Consider the following 21,249-nt stretch of genomic DNA (forward strand, 5'->3'; position numbering starts at 1 on the left):
GTCGACGCCTGTCGTTGGCGCGTCCTTGACGCGGCGCGATGCGTCGCGTGGTTTGACGTAGCGTGGCGTGGCGTGGCGCTTCCACCAGCTTCCACGGCGGACTGCCTGCACCGGACTGCACCGACTGATAACTGACACATTGACGAGATATTATGTTACGGGCGCACACTCTCGTCTTTCTTTCTCCGGAGCGTGTTACGTGGCTTGAAAAATTCGCCGTTCGCCAGCGCCCTCTGAGCCAGGTAAAGTAGTTAGTGACAGGCCGACCCGTGATAACGAGAATCCCTGCACAAAATATATTTGTATACAATATATATTTTATATATATTTTATAAAAATCTTTATTTTACTTAAATATTTATGATAAGTAAATTATATATTTACAAAATATTTATAATAATTATTTAAATATATTTTATAAATATTTTAAAAATATGTTGAATACAGATTTTTGTAAAATATGTATAAAATATTTACATAAGATATTTCGAAAAAATATATTTATAAATATTTATCATAAATATTATATGTGCTGTCTGGGTAATGCATTTTTTTTATAAGTGTGTGTAATAATATCCTATCATAATTAAATATGCAAAATTTGGGATAAATATTAAAATTTTTATTTCTAAAAATTGTAGAAATATCGATGTTGAGGGAAAACAGCTGATAATTTTATCACGTTTTGTCCGTTTTTTTTTTTTTTTGTTTTTTGGTCTTCCTATATGAAGGGAAAAAAACGTTGGGAGAAATGTTGCACAGTGGAAAATCTTTATTCTCTCCTCTGTTATTCTAAATCAGCTGTTTCTCCGTAAATCTCCCCTCCTAACACGCATGAGCACGTGACTGTACGTAGAGAGAGAAAGCGAGTGAAAGACAGAGTACGCGATGACATGTTCATTCCGTGCACGCGCCATTGATGCGGAGCAAGAATTGAGGAGATTTCAGAATAGAGAGTGTTTTAGAATCGAAGGATTCGACTTCTTTATTATATACGTGTGTACGGTGTACGCTCGCGCGTGCTATGGCGTGCTGTCAAAATAGAGTGTTAAGTTCCTCGACGATTCTCCCCTCCCGGTCGTTAGCTGTGCACACGAATATAATATCCCGCTGTGATAAGTATAAAAATTGTTGTCGGAGCGAAGTTCAGAATTTCACTGCACAAGTGGCGATAAAAAGTCAACGTGATACGTGAGTGTTTTCCATCTCGACGAGGACGAAAATCCAAGATTCCACAGTGATGAGAGGACAAGACAACGTGCGTTGGAACCAAGTTGGAAGAAAATCTCCCTGCGAGTGATTATATATGTTTCGTCGTCTCAATCGGGAACAGGGTTCCGAGAGAGAGAGTGAGAGAAGCCGAACCTGAAGACGAGAGCGAGTACACTCATCCGATTTCGCTTTCGGAATCGAGCGAGAAAACGCGTGAGAAAATAATATCGTCAAATTGATAAAATTGTTTTTCCGTTGGAATTTTACTTTTTAATAATTTTATCTGGCGAGACAAAGTCTAGTGCACAGATGATGATCGTGGGATTCGATGACGCTTTAGAATCATTGTAACTTTTGTTTTTGACTTGCTAATTATTTCATCGTGTTTAACCACCTTTGAGCATCGAAGCAGTTAAAATCGATTGAAATGGAGCCAGCGGGACAGAATCAACTACCCAACACCTTGAATAATATTGGCGACGGTTCCGACACCAAGGGCAGGTGAGCCTTTCATCCTTTACTTATGCATCACTTTCTCTGAATATTCCAGCATGTAAATAATGTTTACTAAATCAATAATGCTTTGCTTGTAAAAAAAGTTAATTTATCTTTTATTATTACAGCTGTTTGTTACTCCGCTATGCTAGTCAGAATTCTCTGGACGAAAGCTCACAGAAACACATTCCTCGTGAAAATGGAAAGGACAAGCCACCATACAGGAATCACCATCATACAAATCGAGCCTTTGACGTTATTAATGAGATGAGAAAGTATATATCTTTATTAATCTATCAAAATATTTGACATACATTTTTATGAGAAAAAAATTAAACACTTTGGCACTATTATTTAGGAAAAATTTACTCTGCGATGTCATCTTAGTAGCGGATAGTGGTATGGAGGTGCCTGCTCACAAAATGGTTCTTGCTGCATGTAGCCCTTACTTCTACGCTATGTTTACAAGTTTTGAGGAGCGTGATCAAGAGAGGATAACGTTGCAAGGTGTAGATTATTCGGCGTTGGAGCTATTGGTGGATTATGTTTATTCCGCTGAAGTTCATGTCACAGAGGATAATGTACAGGTTCTTTTACCTGCTGCCAATTTGTTACAATTGACAGACGTTCGAGATGCCTGTTGCGATTTCTTGCAAGCCCAATTGCATCCCTCTAACTGTCTTGGTATTAGGGCATTTGCGGATCTCCACGGATGTCTCGAGTTATTGTCACATGCTGACAGCTACATTGAGCAGCATTTTTCGTAAGTTCACTCGAGTCTTAAGCCATTAAATTAGAGTGTATTGCAATGATAATCATTGTTAAATTTTTTTTTATATTGTAGAGAAGTGGTTGATGCGGAAGAATTCTTGACACTAGCAGCTGAGCAAGTAGCGAAGCTTATTTGTAGTGACCGTTTAATGGTACCTTCTGAAGAGAAAGTATTTGAATGTGTCATTTCATGGGTACACCACGACCTCGAAAAGAGACAGTCCGAATTAGCTCTGTTAATGGAGTATGTGCGCTTACCTTTGCTGTCCCAAGAATATTTAGTACAACGTGTGGAAGAGGAACCACTTCTCAAGGCAAATTTGCAATGTAAGTTTGTTCTATATATATATATGACTATCTAAAAAAGATGATGGATAAAAAAATATATATTATGAATTTCCACAGGTAAAGATTTCTTGATTGAAGCCTTAAAATATCATTTACTGAAGGGTGAGCAAAAATCGCTGTTTAAAACGCCACGTACCAAACCGAGACAGCCAAGAGGTTTGCCTAAAGTACTGCTCGTTGTTGGTGGCCAAGCTCCAAAAGCGATCAGGAGTGTCGAGTGTTATGACTTTAAAGAGGAAAAGTGGTATCAAGTTTCCGAATTGCCAACACGACGTTGTAGAGCAGGTAATATCTATATCTATATCTATATATATATATATATATATATATATATATATATATATTTATGATAAGGCATTGTTTTTTTTCTTTACAAAGTAATGCAGAATTTTGTATTGATTTATAGGACTTTGTGTTCTTGGCGGACGTGTGTACGCCGTTGGTGGATTCAATGGATCACTAAGAGTACGAACGGTTGACATTTACGATGCCGCAGCGGATCAATGGTCACCCTGTCCCGAGATGGAAGCCAGGAGATCGACGCTCGGAGTAGCAGTGCTCGGCAATTGTGTTTATGCTGTACGTTGTTAATACTTTTCCCCTGTAGTCGATGCGAGTTGAAATCATAAAATGTCATTAGATTTTTTTTCTTAAATTAAAACTAATATTCTTTTTATTTCGTAGGTCGGTGGTTTTGATGGTTCGACAGGTTTAAATTCAGCCGAAGTATATGATCCCCGCACTCGCGAATGGAGACCAATAGCGCGAATGTCAACGCGACGCAGTAGCGTAGGAGTGGGCGTCGTTAAAGGATTGTTGTATGCCGTAAGTTCAAACATTAAGTATGCTTGCTTAGATCTCGTATATCGATTCAGTATACATTTACCCAGACAGCACACAATATTTATGATAAATATTTATGAAAATTTATTTTTTTGAAATATATATTTTATGTATATTTTATAAAAATCTTTATTTGATATATTTTTAAAATTTAGACGAAATATTTTATAAAATATTTATAAGTAAAAAATAAATATAGTAATTATTTTTTAAATATTTTTTAAATATTTATTAGGATATTTGTGGTAAATATTTATGATCTATTTAATCTAAAATCTTAAAAATATTTATAAAATATTTTGTAAATATTTTATAAATACTTTTAGGCTGTCTGGGTAATGTATAATGGAAAAAGTTTCTTGCAATTAGGTTGGCGGGTATGATGGAGAATCTCGTCAATGTCTCTCCAGTGTCGAGTGTTATAACCCAGAGAAAGATCAATGGAAACCTGTACCAGAAATGTCCGCGCGTCGTAGCGGTGCGGGTGTCGGTGTCCTGGATGGTATTTTATACGCAGTGGGAGGTCATGATGGTCCGCTGGTTCGAAAAAGCGTAGAAGCATTTAATCCAGAGACCAACCAATGGACTCCCGTCAGTGACATGGCACTTTGCCGTCGTAACGCCGGTAAGTTTTTGGACGTTTATTTTTTGTTCCTTCTAATTGTCTAATAAATCTAATACGAGCTAATAACAATAGGTGTCGTGGCATTGAACGGACTTTTGTACGTTGTGGGTGGAGATGACGGTTCTTCCAGTTTAGCGTCGGTAGAAGTGTATTCTCCAAGAACCGATACCTGGACCACTTTACCAACTTGCATGGGAGTGGGACGTAGCTACGCGGGTGTAGCCATCATCGATAAACCGATGGCTCCGGCAATGACAATGTGAGGTCTACAATCCGCTGGGCATGCGACAGAACAGAACACGGACCCGGGTGCCGAGATATCGGACTCATCGCGGGAAGCCGGGCCCAGCGGTGTGCAAAATCGCGGCGCGAGCCACAATTGTCAAGGCCCGCGTTGCGTTTGTCAACGATACGAGAACGGCGAATTGGCCGCGGTGATAATGAATCAAGGTAGAAATAATCAAGAGAGGGAAGACGGTTATCAAAACGCGGGTCACGCGTTAGCCTCTCGCGCCTTCCCACAAAATCGTCCCAATAACAATACGCTACAGATTCACCCGAATTTGAATCCAAACTATCAAAATCCGATTGATTTAATACGCAATTACAATCGTCGACTACAGCAGCAGCAGCAGGAACCGGAGGAGAATATTTACGAGCGTTTGGACAATGACGACGACGATGACCGCGATGAAAACGCAGAGGTTCCTCGAAACGAACCACTAGCTCAAAACAATCAAAATAACGGGGATAATCATACATACGAAAGAATAAACGAACGGATATCGTGTAGCAGTAGAGCGCACTGTCATTATTACAAATATCACGTACCCACTCACAGTTTCTTGAATGACGTGGAGGGTACCAGAAATGCGAGCCAATACGATCAACCGAGACACATCTACATCGATTATTCTCGACTGAGTAGTAACTTTCATCAGAACTCCCTAAGCAGATTAGGTCGTAATTGTTTTTCCACGGAAAACATCGCGTCTGCTTCCACGAGACGCTCCGCATATAATTGCACGTGTCCGTTTTGTAGACACGCAGACGCGAGATACATCTGTCATCATTGTAACAATCTACACAACAGATCACGGTATCAGGATCCCGTCAATTCTCGACACTACGTGTATCAAGTCTCGAGAAATTGCAGATGCCCGTTCTGTCGCGGCGAATATTCTTACACAAAATTTCCCGTCAACGCTCTTCGCGCCGCCGAATTATTCAAAATGGAGTGCTGTCACTGTAGAAATCCCGCCAAATGCACTTGCCGCGCTAAAATTCTATCCGACTCGAATTCCGCGATTTATATCGGGAGATATTTGGATTGGATTAACCGGACTGGACAGTCCGTCAATAATCCTCTATACGCCATGATTCACGTCGGTAGGATGGACCGCGCTTCGATGCTTTCTGGTCACGGAAGCGCATCCAACAATGGGAATCCGCCGAGTAATGCGGATCCTGGCCCCTCGACTTCTAACGCGGCATCTAACGCGAGATTCGGTGAGTCCAACCCGTCTTCGATCTTGCGATCTGTATTCGCTCCCGGCGCTTCTACGTCAAACGCTTCCATCTGCCCCGTAAACCGGAACGTGGGACGTCAACATACATGCGACGACTCTTGTATTCGCAGCCAAAGTGGCAATCTAGCCGGAGTATGTCAGCTCCTCGGCAGATGCGAGAGGACGGAATGCAATCACGGGAGACTCTCGGTGCATTGGTGGTTCGTGAATAAATGGCTTCCGTTATGGAATTCTCATAATCTCGATAGGAACGTGGACGGCGATAGGTCATGTCACGTAGACGAAATATCACGGGAACAGCGTGAGAGCGATAGCGACGATTCTTAAACCGAAGAATTTTTTTATCATCCCAGTGCCTGTTTTGCCTGTGTTTCCAATATTCAATACATCTTCCATCGATTTCCACTATTCGTGATGCGATTTGTTGACTTGATCATAGCACTGAACTATTCGTAGTACTTATTGTTAGACATTTGAGGCTTGCTTAAAAATGTGAAAATAGTTTAGTGATATAATTAAGCATATATGCTCCTCAGACAATAAATTCATACATCGCGAATATATTTAATAGATATTATTAGAGGACTGTTTTTTAATTCGAAGCAATAATCATCTAAGTGATTTGTCATCGTCTAGGATTATTTGTCAATTGTGTTTTACATTCTTACCTCATTTTACACATCTTATATTCAATTGTTGTAGATCCATTTTATACTATTATTTTAATCAATAGATGAATATCTATAGAATTATACTATTGTACATAATACGTACAATAGTATAGTGTGCGTGTTCTCTCATTTTTATTTTATTTTTTTATTTTATTTCATTTCATTTATTTATAAGAATTCCATACTGTTGGATAAACATGTGTAAATACAATTTTTCGAAAATGTCGAGTAACAATTGTCTGAATATCTATTGATGTCACTGTGTGAATATATAAATGTCTGCAAATAATAGAGAGCTTATAAAAACTTTTCAACTTTATGACACTCAACGTTGACAAATTCAACTAATTGTAAGTTGATATCGTAGCTGTGATATAAATTAGGTTGTTTAATTCTAACGGATTAGTCCTAAAGATTATATTGTAATTTTATATTTTATATTAATTTGCGTTGCGTGTGTACTGTTTAAATTTTTCAAAGTAAAACGAGTGCGATTGAATATATTTATGCATGTCTGAGAGAAAACAATCTCAGAAAGGAAACAAAAAAAATATATATATATATATACTGGATTTTTATACAAAATACGACGCAAACGAATTTTACTAATATTTTATACTTCACCTATCGAACAAAATAATTATTATTTTCGATAATATAATATGTGCAATTTAAATGATATTTTTAGTATACTCCACGTAATCAGTATTTATATTTAAGTTATTTTTACACAATTACATTAATTAACCCAATTACACAATGAAATCACTTAGCTCTCATAAATGTTTGCTGCTATTATCGGTGTTTTGCGTTATTATGCAAATACTCCTTGGAAAATGTAAGAATTTATTACATCATTGTCAGTAATATTTCGAGCGATATAAAAGCTTGTCCTGTAATGATTTTATTAAAAATGTATTGCGCCAACACACATATGCCTCGAATAATATGTATATATGCTTTTTTACGCGTATGTTACGACTATATAGCATTTTAAAACGAGACGTATATTCTTTCCGAGGACTGTAGACATAAAACGATGATTTATTGTTTTAGAGAGTTAAATAATGTTCGATACATGCATATGCGTTATCTTTTCAACTTGGACGTGTCTCGTCTCATATTTAACACATATGTAATCATATCCGTCATAAAAAAAAATATCGCAAAATATATACATGTACAATGTTGGCCCGAGGGTTCTTAAATCAGTCACCAGGCTAAACGAATATTATATAGTTAATTGTATATTGTTTTCTTTTAGTATAAGAGCGAGAAATAAATCGAATGTCCTTCTTCGTATCGAAACATATATGGAAATTTATTTTATCCGAGTGATTATAAATGATTGAATTTATGCAGAGTAATCACCAGTCATTCATGAGCGATTTCTTTGTTGCATACAACAGAGAGAAATTTTTGCGTTATTTCCAGTTTCTTTTTTTTATAATTTAATTTTCCGCGCTAAAGAACGCAAAGAGATCTTGTCAGAGCGAACATGTCAACGTCAATTATCACGGTTTAATGCACATATACAGCATTTATATATATCGTACTAGGACTTTTTTCTATTCACGCCCCCGCGAGCTTCAAGGCCAACCGCTATCACTTCGATGTCACAATGGTCCTAGCACTAGTACTATTTAACATTCGACTACACGCGTATATCATTACTTTTATGAATAAATTTTCTCAAGAACCGAGAGAATTCTTAAAAAGGAAAAAAGAAGAAGATATGAAGAGACGCGGAAGTCGAGAGTTTAAAATACACGTGGGATTTTGACATTTAGCTCCACGTGTACATAAATAGTATTGGTTGATATGAATCGGAAAACGATAAAGAAGGAGTATCAAATCGGAATAGTCGAAAATTGATTATAAACGAAGAACAGAGAGTACGCTCTCTTGCGTGTCATTGACATGTATTATGATCGATAGCCGGAACGACACTTCAAGTATGTGGGCGTTGGCACTTCACGTGACCTGTCACCTTCGAATTCCGTTTCATTTCTCGACTCGATTTCAAATCTCTAGCATAACAATGCGTTATTTTTTTTTTTTATCGGGACAGTCGTATATCGTATACAGTAACTATCGTCCATATATATGTCGCTCACGACTTAAAGTGACAAATTCGTCGTATCTGACGCGGGAGAACAATCGTTTGTACAAACCTCCACATAACGAATTTATTGCGACCGTTAGGCGTGCATAATCAAGCGTGAATCATGGAATTGTCGTGCGAGAGTTGCGAAACTCTGGCCATACGGCGTACGTGTCACGTGCGCAAACCATTTTTTTTTTTTTTTTATAGTGCTGGTTCCGGTTGAATTTATTACGCGACTTATTTATAATTCTATAACAGTAGGTTACCGTTGTAACATAGAAGCTACGTGTACAGGAAGACAAATAGAAGCGAAAAATTGAAATTTTCATCTTTATTTACACACATCTGTCTCTATTTTAAATAGAAGCAAGATAAAAAATTCTTTAAACATATTTTCGTATGATATCTGAAGCTGGATACGCACATTCAAGAATGTTAATGCAATAATTTAATTTTTATATATAAATTAAATTTAATATATAAATAAATTTATTAATAACTAATAAGCAGAAAATTAAATTATCATATTAAAAGTATATATTATTTTTGATTACATCATCGCATCGATGACATAAATATTTGAAAAATAAAAAATAAAAATGTCTCTTGTAAAAAATTTGCGTTAGAGTGATTTTCAGTCGAATCCTATAATTATATTGCAACTTGGAAATCAGGATCAGCCGATCACGTATCCGCATTATTATACACATCACGGAGAGGAGGCTGCGTGCACTCGGTACATTCGATCTCCTACAAAGAGGCTTCCTTCTCTCAAGGGTAAGGAAAGGTGTCGCTTGCCGAGCGTTTGCTCATGGTTCATTGTCGGTTGCACAATAATGAACTCTAACGAGGGTAAGCCTATCACGGGCCCGTGCGCACCAGGCATTCGGTTCCCTTTCAGTCCTTTCCTCTTCAGCTTTGTCGACATATATGTGTCGTAAATATAGATTTACGATCTTATTTCTATATTTTTTCTTACTTTTATGCATTTATGTTAGTGCTTTGAAACACGTTCTTTGCATACAAAATTGATTACACGCTAATCGAAATAATTAATCAAATATTGAAATTATTATTATACTTTAAATATAAATATATATATATCTATCCCAGACAACACGAAATATTTATAATAATTATTTAAATATTTTGTAAATATTTATTGAAGTATTTTTAAAATTTTAGATTGAATAGATGATAATTATTTATCATAAATATCCTGGCAAATATTTGAGAAATATTTATAAAATAATTACTATAAATATTGATTTTTTACTTATCATAAATATTATATAAAAGATTTCCGAGACATAAGCTTTCTACAAGAGATAGAGAGAATGAGGAATTAAAGTATATAATTTAGAATGTCTGTGTGATTATATTTATTGCTTTGTTTATCTCATTGATTTTTATTTTATTGATTTAGTGCTATTAAAACGTCAGAGACACAAGATAGGCGGACCTTAAGGGACGTTTCCTTATTAATTATCCTATTTAGTTTATTGATATTTTGTTAATCTGAGTATGTTTTTTTATTTATATGTGCTACTAGACTAGAACTGTTTTTTAAGTGATAGGGCAGTATTAGTAGTCTAGTAAGTTTAGAAAAATTTAGAAATATGCTAACAATAAGTGGCATAAGTGATATAGGTTTTACTTAATATGTGCGTTTAATATGTTGTTAGGTCTATTTAATACGTTTATAATATGTAATATATAATATTTGATATCTAATATATAATATCTAATATTTAATATTTAATAGTTAAATACCTAATACGTGTAATATATTTGAATATGTCCTTCTACTGTTGTCCTTTCACTTATAGGTTTAACTTGAGTTATAATAAGATAAAGTGGAAGTTATGATAATATGGTAATTTTATTTGGAGTTATTAGAACTACTACTGTATTGATTAGATGTTTAAAATATATGCAGAACGGAAGCCTTTGTATCCCCATCGGGGAATCCAATAAACTTTTATCTATCTATTCTATATAAAAGATTTTATCTATATTTTAAAAATACGTCGAATAAAGATTTTAATAAAATATGTTATAATTTTAATAAAATATTTATATAATATTTTAATAAAATATTTATATAATATTTCAAAAAAATATATTTTCAAAATATTGTATTATTATTGTATTACTACACTTTGAATTATTTACATGTATAATGTAATATTTAATTTATTAAAACTTTAAGACAAATAAAAAATTTGACTTTCTTTATAATATAAATAAATTTGCTAATATCAGATTCTTGAGATCATTTGAAATCGAGTTTTCCTCAGTGAAAATATCGAGGGACGTCATTTTTTCCAAGTTTCCAATTTTTTATTATATATTTTTGTAATTAAGCCTTAAATTAAAATTCTATTAGAGTAAACTTTATCTGAAATTAACTGACGAATGTAGTTTTGGTAATGTTTTAACTGCAAAAAGTTTAGTTTGCAAAAAGTGCCTTTTTCTTCAATCGCTTAAATAACTCGGAAATTATTTTGACGCCTTGACATTTTCGCTGAGGAAAAATCGTTTCCAAATAATCTGCCATTAATAGGTTTTTCACCAATTGTAGAACATCCTGTAATTTTAATTAAATATTTTTAGATTATACATATATATATATATATATATATATATATATATATATATATATATATATATATTTCTTTTATTTTTGTTTTAGATAATTTTTAAATAAGTTTACATTAATACTGTTAGCGACGTCCCGCACAAATGACGTAGAAGCAATTCTTTAAAGATGTCAAGATTACCATTGCGCAATTGTACACATCAAAGGCAAATAGACAAACAGAAAAGCATTAGTTACGTAATGTCAAATGGAATCAAACTCGAAGAATAACGTACAGCCAGCCCAATATGCGATTTTGTATCGAACATCTCGAAGTAAAAATAATTTTCTTTACATATATATGTCCCAGACAGTACACAATATTATATGATAAATATTTATGAAAATATATATATTTTTTTTAATATTATATAAATATTTTATTAAATCTTTATTCGACATATTTTTAAAATATAGATGAAATATTTTATATAATATTTATGATAAGTAAAAAATAAATATTTATAGTAATTATTTTGTAAATATTTTGAAAATATTTGCTAGGATATTTATGATAAATATTAATGATCTATTTAATCTAAAATCTTAAAAATATTTATAAAATATTTTAATAAATATTTACAAAATATTTAAATAATTATTATAAATATTTCGTGCTGTCTGGGATATATATAATTTATAATATATAATAATTTTCTTTGGATATATACATATTCAAAGTGTAATAATAATTTCAATATTTAATTAATTATTTCAATTAGCGTCTAATCAATATTCTGTAAACAAAAAACTTGTTTCAAAACACTAATATGAATACATAAAAGTGAGAAAAAGTATAGAAATAAAATCGTAAATCTATATTTACGATATATATATATATATATATATATATATATATATATATATATATATTTATTTATTTATCGGAATAAAAGTAATTTTCTATATATATATATATATATATATATATATATATATATATATATATATACAAAGAAAATTATATATATATAGGTTTCCTACGCTTATTTGCATTGATTATGACAAGTGACGCATGCAATCGCGCCTTACTGAGAAACGTGGATTTACCCCGGAAGCGTGACTTGTGTCGTATTTATATATTCGACTTTTACATTCATATATGCATTAAAAAAATTCTATATTTGTCACATCACTCTATTTGCTTCACAAGATTATTTTTAGTAAAAATGCGTTTTAAAAGACGTTGATCGAATTGAGGAAAGTAAGTGGAAACGAAGAGAGTAATTGGCCAATTATATTCTATTTAAATAAATATTAATGGAAAAAAATATCTGATTTCTCTCTTTCTTCTGCCTCTTATTTGTGCAAAAAACAAGATATGTATTAGGGTTAATAAGTTAATAAGATCTCTTGATACAAAAGAACGATTGATATATCATCAATTGCAAGTGCAATCGAGCATCATAAAGATAATTATCATTCATTAAATATTACATATTTTTTGATAACCAAGGGTCGTTATTAAATGATCAAACTCTCGTATTAGCTCGATTTGGATTAGAAAAAGAAAACAGATTTCATTTATTATCGAAAACAAGCGAACAGTCCCGCATGAAATAAGAATAATCGAAAGTAAAGCGCGAGATAAGAGCGTTGAAAGTTATTACATTAATGACCCCTCGCGGCGATGAAGAATCGAAGGTACGATCGAAATTAAAGGTAGGGAGCTCCGAGCAGAAAGAGAGAGAGAGAGAGAGAGAGAGAAAAAAAGAGAGAGAAAAAGAGAGAGAGAGAGAGAGAGACAACTGGGAAGGGATATACACGTAGCGTAAAAGTAAGAGAACCCACACAACCCGAGTCGCGCTTACTCGCATCACGATCGAGGGACACTTCTCTTTATTCTCGTTCTTTCTGTATGCACAGCTGGTTAAAAAGTCATCTCCTCCTTCAGTCGTCGTTTGTCCGATGCGACCGATACTGCAACGGCATCGTCGTGTCGCATCGCAAACTGCTCTACGCGTGTGTGCGTGCGTGTGCGCGAGTTCCTTCTTCGTCCCTTTTTTTTTTTTTTTTTTTTTTTTTATTTTTTTTTATTTATTTTAATTCGATTTTTCCCGATTAATTCCCGAGCAATTACGACACTTCCAGAACGATTCCTCACGTACGCGAAGTGAAAGTGGGAACGGCTCGGATGGATGGATCCTTAATGCATTCTGGATCGGTTTGCCCCTGGTTCACGCAAATTCGAGTTTACGCGCTGCAAAAGTGTGCGAATTAAAGGCGCGCGTTAATGCCAGGTAAGATTATGCCATTTCATTTGCATATTCGAGAGAATTACCATGAATTTTCTCCTTACCATTTGCATTTATTTGCATAAGTCAGTCATAATTGTATTATAGCTGACATTGTACATAAACAATTGTTGCTCTTTCGTAATTAGCCGAGTTTTTTTTTTTTTATTTACGTTGAATGAAGAAAGATATTCGCTACCTATTTGATTCGCGCGATGGAAAATATCGCCGGCGCACATGGCATATTTGACATGGATTAAATAGCGTTAATTAATTAATTAAGGAGCCTGCACGCGAGTTTTATTACTTTGATAACCGATTAGCCAACACCTAATGATTTATTTATTTATTGTTTATCCTAAAATATATTGATATTACTTTGATGTAAGTGAATTAATTACAGGGAGAGAAAAATTTATTATACGGAATTTTTTTGAGGGATCATTTTCTTTCTACGATTGTTTCGGACGTATTTCGTAAAAAATAGAGAGTGTCTCGACAAGATAGGATAGTCCTGCTTTTACCTTTAGTGAAAACCGTTTTGCATATTCGACTGGAAACACGGTATAAACCCGATGGGCGAAAGTGACGAGCGGCCAAACTCGTTCGACTTTCCAAATAAATTTCGTCGGCCACACGCGTTGGCATAACAATCGTTATTTTATATCAACGTCCTGCATTGCAATAGGTCGTTTTTTGCGTTTAAAAACTAGATAGACGCTTTCGAGAAGAACTAGCAGGAAAGAAATAAAATGAGGAAATTACGGATAAACTACGTCTTTCTAATTATATATTTATATAATTCTGATTCACAACACAATCATTATTGTTCCCGAGATGTTTTATGTCTTTCATGTTGCGCGAATTATATTTAACGATATAATTAAGGCTATTTTTTAACACGATTGATAGCGCGTCGCAGATTCGTTATTTTGTATGATTAGATAATTTAATAATTTTAAAAACTTTATTTTTATATTTAAAATATATAAAAAAATTAGTACGTTTGGTGTGTATGCAATTTAAAGAAAAATAATATATTAATAAAAATAATTATATTAATTAAATGATAAATAAATTTTTAATTAAAAAAAATCTAATTAGAGACACAGAAATATTATTTTTAGTTTAATTTATTTTGCTCCAGTTTCTTTAGTTTAAATTTTGAGTTACGCGATTACCTTTTACTCATTATATGTATCAACGCACATGTATCTCACTACTTGATCCGGGACGCGGAGCACTTTCTACGGACGAGTGACTCAACGAATTAGAGTTCGTTATTCTCCCTTCGTACAAACAGATGACGTGCACTCGAAAACGTGATCCGAATCGACAATTATTTGACAATTAATTATTATAAATTTTTCATCAAATAATGGATGAAGAATTTGCGGTGCGATAATTTTAATATTCGCTATTTTATTTACTATTTTTTAAAATAAAATTCTGTGATGACGATTGAAATAGATACATTGACAATTCAATGATAAATGATAATTTCGGCAGTGATATCTTTATTTGCATAATTCTTTCTTCACACAATACAATATTACAATTTCCTTGACATTTCAGATATCTCGCTGCTTTGTAAGAGAAGGTAAGAGAAAACGGTGATCCTGATCGATCCGATTGTCAATATCCGGATCAGATTTTGCGACTGATCGTGCCGCTGTTGATTGAAAAATAGACAGATTAGATTTACAAAGGAATTTGAAGGCAATTAATCACGCGTCTAGGAAACGGACCCGATTTGACACTTTACTCCGGACAATCTCGGTCCCCTTGTCCTTGGAGCTTATGTCAAAGTCATCAATGACTCTATCATGATCCCCGCAACGAGGAAACGAATCTGTCCTACGCCGGATCGAGTTAACAATCAACCCAGCCTTTCGACAGATTTGTCAGCCACGTGAAGGACAAAGTCTTAGAGTGTGGAAATAATCTGGTGCAGATAACACGTTGAAATGGCGTTGGTGAATTTCAGTCTGCCCTATCAGTCGGCGACGATGGCGCCGTTTCTGTACACGGGAGGACATACAACGGTCAACAATCTCGGCTTGAACGCCGTGTTGCCATCGGGATCCGTGCCAAACTACAACGAGCAGGAGACCTTTCGCAACGAGCCTTACGCACCACCGGTCAAGTATCATCAGCATCGACGTCAATCTGTTCAGCAGAGGAGTCCGGAGATCTACGCGGAACACACGTCCTTTTCGTCGACGCAGGATACTCGTTACACAGGGTATAATCAGGACTTTAGAAGAACGCAACCGAGGCTACAGCAGCAGCAGCAGCAGCAACAGATGAAACCGCCCCTTCCCCCTTCATCGTTTCAGCAGCAACAGCATCAGCATCATCACTCTCGGTCGCCGGAGCCGATCAAGTCTCGGATAGAGGAACAGGAGAACTATCCGGAAAGACCTCAAGGGTAAATAGAGATTTCCTCTTCTGTTGTTATCGAGAATTCTGTCGACGTTTATTTAATTTGTCTAAAGTTACACGAGAGTCAACGGCGGAAGCTCCATCGGTCCGGATGCCAAAACTTCGGTCCACGCCGTGTTGGACTATGACGATGATTTTGATGATTATTACGACGACGAAGATCAGAACATACCATCAAACGCACATGTCACACCTATCCAAGGTCCAATCTTCCTGAAAAATGGTTCCGTTCCTGTGGTACCTCTGTATTCGTATCCTCAGCTTAATAATGGGACATTTGTGCAGATACCGGTGAGTTTTAAGCTCAGCTCTTGCTTTCTCTTTTTATTTTCTCTTTGATCGAGACGATGATATCGTCGTCACAAGTATGAAATACAATCAAGTACACGTGAGTCGAACGTACCGTATAATGAATGATTATTAATCCCCTTATTAAATTGTCTGAATAAAAGCGCAGTGTCACGGATTTGCCGAGGCAAAGCGGCTGAGTAAGAAAAATTATCATCTTAATGATGCGTGAATTTCGCGTTTGATAATCGACAAATGCGATCGTGGGGACCTAACTACAGGGACTTTCAAAGTCTATAACAATGCGTGACATTTCCCGCGTAGAGCACCCATGACCCCCGGAGTATCTTTGTTAGAGGATCAACGAGAATGTACGATCGGACAGATGCATACACCTGTCTTGAGCGTTTCGCATGAATCCCTTTTACCTCTCTCTCTCGCGTTATTTACATCTTCATTCACCGCCTTCTGTAATGACTCCTCTGTATCGGCCCGAGGTCGTGACAGAATTCTCTTGAGGTCAATCATACTGACATTGAGATGATGAACCGTCAACTTTGTATTATATGGTGTATCGATTCGAGTGTAATTTTCTAACGAGAACAAATTATAGTTGGCGAAGAAATTAAAGGTGATGATTTTAAATCAAATTATATATACGCATATTTCGAATATAAAAAACCAGGATCTAATATGTGTATCAAAACGAAAAAAGGATTGATTAACACGATTGATTGAAGGCAATATTCCGAACGCTCTCGACCGCGCGATTGATCGCGCGAATAAATTATGAATCATCATTATTATTCCTTATCTAATCGCGAGATGGAGATTTTACATTGACATTTCACCGTATAAGTCGTTCGCGAAAGATCGAAATAAGTACCGAATGCACCACTTATAATCTTTCGCTGAGAAAAATGTTAAAATTAAACGTCCGATTAGGAACTCTCGACGACGATTGTGCGTAAATCATCCGCGAGTACTGCGAATATCCTTATTTGCGAGACTTGCGAAGAGACGAGAGTGGACTACCGAAATTTCTTCGTTCTCTTACGACATGCGACCTCGTGCCCACACGTCGCGCTTATCGTAGACTCAAAATCATTTCTTAGACTTAGACAATCGATTATTCGAATAACAAATTTTCTTCGTTTATTATCTATTCTTTTATTTCGTCTAATAATGACATCAAAAAATTGCTTTTCATTTTCCATTTATATGAGATTATATATCGAGAATAAGAAGTTGTAAAAATTCCTTTTTTGTTTCTTTTTTCAAGAAAATATTAGAATTCTAATTATAATAATAATAAATATTTCTTATGCAATTTGTACTTCCTGACAAGATTTTTCTGATAAATTTAGTAGCGCTAATTTCAAAGTGAACGGACCCACGTTTGACGTTTTTGCTTTTGACTTTTACTTTAATATTTGTAATAAATATTTACTCACTTTCCATACAATTCGCCTTTCGTTTTCTATTGGGAAATTTAAAAAAAATTCGCAGAAATCTAATTTTCAGATTTTATATGCATATGAATAATAATTGACTCAGCTTCCGCGCGCAGTATGAGTCATTTCTTGTGGGCAATGCACCGCGTCATAATCAACGTCAGAATTCTTTCGTATTATGAATGACGCCTACTGAATGCTGACTGTAAGTTGAATTGAAAGATAAATGTAGGAAGGTGATCTTTAATTAACCAATATCTACTTCCGGTGTAGATAAATAGAGAAAAAATATTTGCTCTGGCGCGAAAAATATTTTCCTCGTAGTAAACTTTATTAATTATGTAGACAGCAAAAAGACTTATCAAAGATACTAAATTTATGGAAAATTTAATCAGTATTCAATAGGCATCATTAATAACGTAAAATTATTTAACAGCAAAGATTTTCTTGTTTTATCAGCAAACACAAGCTTTGCTGTAAAATTGAGTAATTAAAATTTGATCGCTTTTACATTAAATATACAACGATAAAAGCAGTTGACATAAAATTTCCTTTCTCCGAACTATCTTGTAATATTATGTATTATATATGTAATTAATAAATACTACTTATGACAAACTTTTATTTGTGCACAGATACTCTGGACCGCTCTTTCGGTAGCGTTAGGTGTTGAATTAAGGGGAGATTTGGTCCGAGGTGTGCCATGCATCAAAAGATATCATCAGCTGTTTTGTCCAACCGCCGGAAACACATATCCAATGTAAATATAAATAATTCCATTTGTTATTTAATTTACTTCGCATATCCTCAAGTTTATATTTTCATATAAAACAGAATAAAAAGATTATTAATATAATATATCATCGATTAATGTAAGTCGGCATTTAATTAAAATCAATTGTTGCAGAGAGCGAATAGAGCGTTTTATTGATGAAAATAAAGCGTTGATGAAAAGGATGTACGGCGACTTTGAAATGAATCCAGGATACGGATCGAACGAACCTGGACATCGTACCAGAACACGAAGAAAAAGCAGAGACGCACGGAGACATGACATTCCAGATGGTGGACCTAACGATCAATTACATGCGGAAGGCGAAATCGACGAGGAGTATTTCAGCAAGAAAAGAAATACCAGACAAACTTTCGGAAAAAATCGCAACACAGAGAGTGGCAGGTAAAGATTAGGAATCGAAAAGCTCGTTTGATTATTCCTTCTTGATTATTATATCATATTATTACTAATTCGTATTTTTCATTGTTATGTCTTATATTTATTATTTTTATTTATTTGCTCTATTATTTATTATTTTATTTTATTATTTTTTTATACCATCTTAGCTTGAGATCCATCATTATGTATAACATTATATATTTATCAGTAGTATTACAATTTTTTTTTCGAAAACTTTTTCTCTCTCATAAAATAATAAAATAATAAAAAATGAATAAAGAAAGATATTGACAATATATTAATAATGATTGCAGAGTTGATGCGTGCGAATCAAAGGTTGAGATCGTGACTCCCTATTGGGCAAGTAATAGCGCCGGGAAGATTCGCGCCATTGTAAATACTCAACATTTCGAGCAAGCTATCCATCAGGAAGTGTGCTCGTAAGTAAAACACAATTGCGAGATTTTTTGAATTTTGTGAGAAACACAATCAGTTTCATGTAGCGAAAAAAAAAATTTATTATATACATATAATAAATTTAATTATTTATTAAAAATATATAACGACACTTTATTCTCTCTTTGTATTCATAAATATATATCTCATAGATTGATGTACGGATTAATAAAATAAATATTGCATAGACTGTATTTTTCATAGGAAAACGCAAACAAATCGATGCAGCGGAGACTGCGGATGCGAGCAGAAGTACAAATGGCACAGGTTGCTCGCCTACGATCCAGACAACGATTGTAAAGGTATATTTATGGATTGGTTCCTGTTTCCCTCGTGTTGCGTTTGCAGATGTGATCCGGTCAGCAACAACAAATTCTCTTCATCACGTGCGCGAAATTGATGTGTCTGCGCGTGAAAAGACGTGCCATGTAACTGCAACGGTTCGCTCATTTTCAGTGCATTTGGATATAATTATCGTGTATAACGATGATTAGTACCTACTCAGTGATTTGTGATAGAAATTTTGCAACAGATAAGTGTGATTTATAGGCCGATTTATATTTTAAAAAATTGTTAGCAATTTTTTATAGCACTTAAAAATTCAAGAGCAATATATTGATATTTTTTTTGCTGATAAAGCTAATTAATTTTATTGACGAATTAATCTTAAATGGAATCTATCCTCTCTCTCTCTCTCTCTCTCTCTCTCTCTCTCTCTCTCTCTCTCTCTCTCTCTCTCTCTCTGAGATTTATATAATAGTTCTTTTACATTTTATCATAGCCCATTAAAATAACTACTACTATTTTCTGTATTGTTAAAGTTGCTACTATATATCAAAATTGAAAAAAAATTGTTGCATAACTATAATGAGATTATTTTTATGACAAAGCAAAGATAACAAACTATCACACTTATGTATAGATTAGTCAGCTTGGTTGGAAAAATCCAGCCGCTCAGTAAATAGTTTATCCGTCAAACTGAGAAGGAAACTTGCGCAATAAATACCAAGGTGATGAAACTCATTTAAAACATTTGTCGATATATATATATAATATTATTAGATTGCAAATTAATAATAATAAAATTCTAACAATAATAAAATTGATTTATTTATATGAAACATTTATGAGTTTTCAAGCGATGAAATCAGCCGATAAATCGTACCGTATACTTATATGCCTGTCCAATTAAAAAAAAAAATGACGAAAAAAATTGAATCGGAAATGGTTTTATATAATGCGTGGCGTAGAACCATTTTCGTGATTTACATTTTATTTATAAGTAGGAAATAAATGTCTTATATTTATAGATATTTTTTGATAATTGTCGGCTATTACAATTATAATAAAATGTCATTATATAGACAGCGTTTAGTCCATAATGAAATGGCAGTGCGCACGAAACGCGTACAAATATGTGCCTGCATTAATTTTATTTTTAAGCGCTTTCAGAGAGCTTATCAACTTCCTTAAAATAGTTTTTTAATTTTTACAGATTTTACGTAATGTAACGTTGATATTACACTTTAATTAAGACGATATACAATCTTTCGCGCGAAGAAAATATACATACGAAATCTATGAATCTAATTGTAAGAGAATCTCGAATATATATTATAATATGAAGGATATTATTAAATATGAGAAAGATTTTTATTATCTTGGCACGCGGCCAGTCCCTTTTGAGAACACATTATTCTAATCGCTGGACGGATATCTGATAAGCTTTCATTTTTAATCTTCTTTTCTTTGATAACCTTCTCATCTTTCATTATTATATACTTAAGGTAACTCTTGTGACAAAAATAGAGGAAACGCTCGTGTCAAGACGGTCTCGAAATAATATGTGTCTACTTAGAACGCAACAAGGCTGAACCAATAAAGATGACACGTAACAACGATGAACTTAATTTGTTCTTCTACTGTAATTATCAGAGGCGTATATTAAAGTGACAA

General features: G+C 34.2%; 3 protein-coding genes across 3 annotated transcripts; all 3 read left to right on the forward strand.

The window, feature by feature from the left end:
* Positions 1 to 641: 641 nt before the first annotated feature.
* On the forward strand, positions 642 to 4,563 carry Kel (kelch protein). The gene is made up of 9 exons (XM_072909947.1): positions 642 to 1,713; positions 1,836 to 1,982; positions 2,066 to 2,470; positions 2,552 to 2,805; positions 2,884 to 3,111; positions 3,233 to 3,405; positions 3,511 to 3,651; positions 4,039 to 4,294; positions 4,367 to 4,563. The coding sequence occupies exons 1-9, from the start codon at positions 1,640 to 1,642 to the stop codon at positions 4,555 to 4,557; spliced, it is 1,869 nt and encodes a 622-aa protein (XP_072766048.1). The 5' UTR covers positions 642 to 1,639; the 3' UTR covers positions 4,558 to 4,563.
* A 171-nt stretch (positions 4,564 to 4,734) lies between these two features.
* LOC140675440 (uncharacterized) lies at positions 4,735 to 7,796 on the forward strand. Its single transcript, XM_072909948.1, has one exon. The coding sequence runs from the start codon at positions 4,735 to 4,737 to the stop codon at positions 6,148 to 6,150; it is 1,416 nt and encodes a 471-aa protein (XP_072766049.1). The 3' UTR covers positions 6,151 to 7,796.
* Positions 7,797 to 13,038: 5,242 nt separating this feature from the next.
* Positions 13,039 to 21,223, forward strand: Spz3 (Spaetzle domain-containing protein 3). Its single transcript, XM_072909045.1, has 7 exons — positions 13,039 to 13,482; positions 15,052 to 15,907; positions 15,975 to 16,212; positions 18,299 to 18,423; positions 18,571 to 18,840; positions 19,152 to 19,277; positions 19,498 to 21,223. The coding sequence occupies exons 2-7, from the start codon at positions 15,444 to 15,446 to the stop codon at positions 19,691 to 19,693; spliced, it is 1,419 nt and encodes a 472-aa protein (XP_072765146.1). The 5' UTR covers positions 13,039 to 13,482; positions 15,052 to 15,443; the 3' UTR covers positions 19,694 to 21,223.
* The last annotated feature ends 26 nt before the right edge of the window (positions 21,224 to 21,249 follow it).

The sequence above is a fragment of the Anoplolepis gracilipes genome, chromosome 17 (genome assembly GCF_047496725.1).
Source record: "Anoplolepis gracilipes chromosome 17, ASM4749672v1, whole genome shotgun sequence".
NCBI lineage: Eukaryota > Metazoa > Arthropoda > Insecta > Hymenoptera > Formicidae > Anoplolepis > Anoplolepis gracilipes.

Coding starts and splice junctions, on each gene's coding strand:
- Kel (XM_072909947.1), top strand. CDS start 1,640: ATGGAGCCAGCGGGACAGAATCAACTACCCAACACCTTGAATAATATT. Junction 3,652..4,038: donor TTAAAGGATTGTTGTATGCC/GTAAGTTCAAAC, acceptor TCTTGCAATTAG/GTTGGCGGGTATGATGGAGA. Junction 4,295..4,366: donor ACTTTGCCGTCGTAACGCCG/GTAAGTTTTTGG, acceptor TAATAACAATAG/GTGTCGTGGCATTGAACGGA.
- LOC140675440 (XM_072909948.1), top strand. CDS start 4,735: ATGAATCAAGGTAGAAATAATCAAGAGAGGGAAGACGGTTATCAAAAC.
- Spz3 (XM_072909045.1), top strand. CDS start 15,444: ATGGCGTTGGTGAATTTCAGTCTGCCCTATCAGTCGGCGACGATGGCG. Junction 15,908..15,974: donor TATCCGGAAAGACCTCAAGG/GTAAATAGAGAT, acceptor ATTTGTCTAAAG/TTACACGAGAGTCAACGGCG. Junction 19,278..19,497: donor ATCCATCAGGAAGTGTGCTC/GTAAGTAAAACA, acceptor TATTTTTCATAG/GAAAACGCAAACAAATCGAT.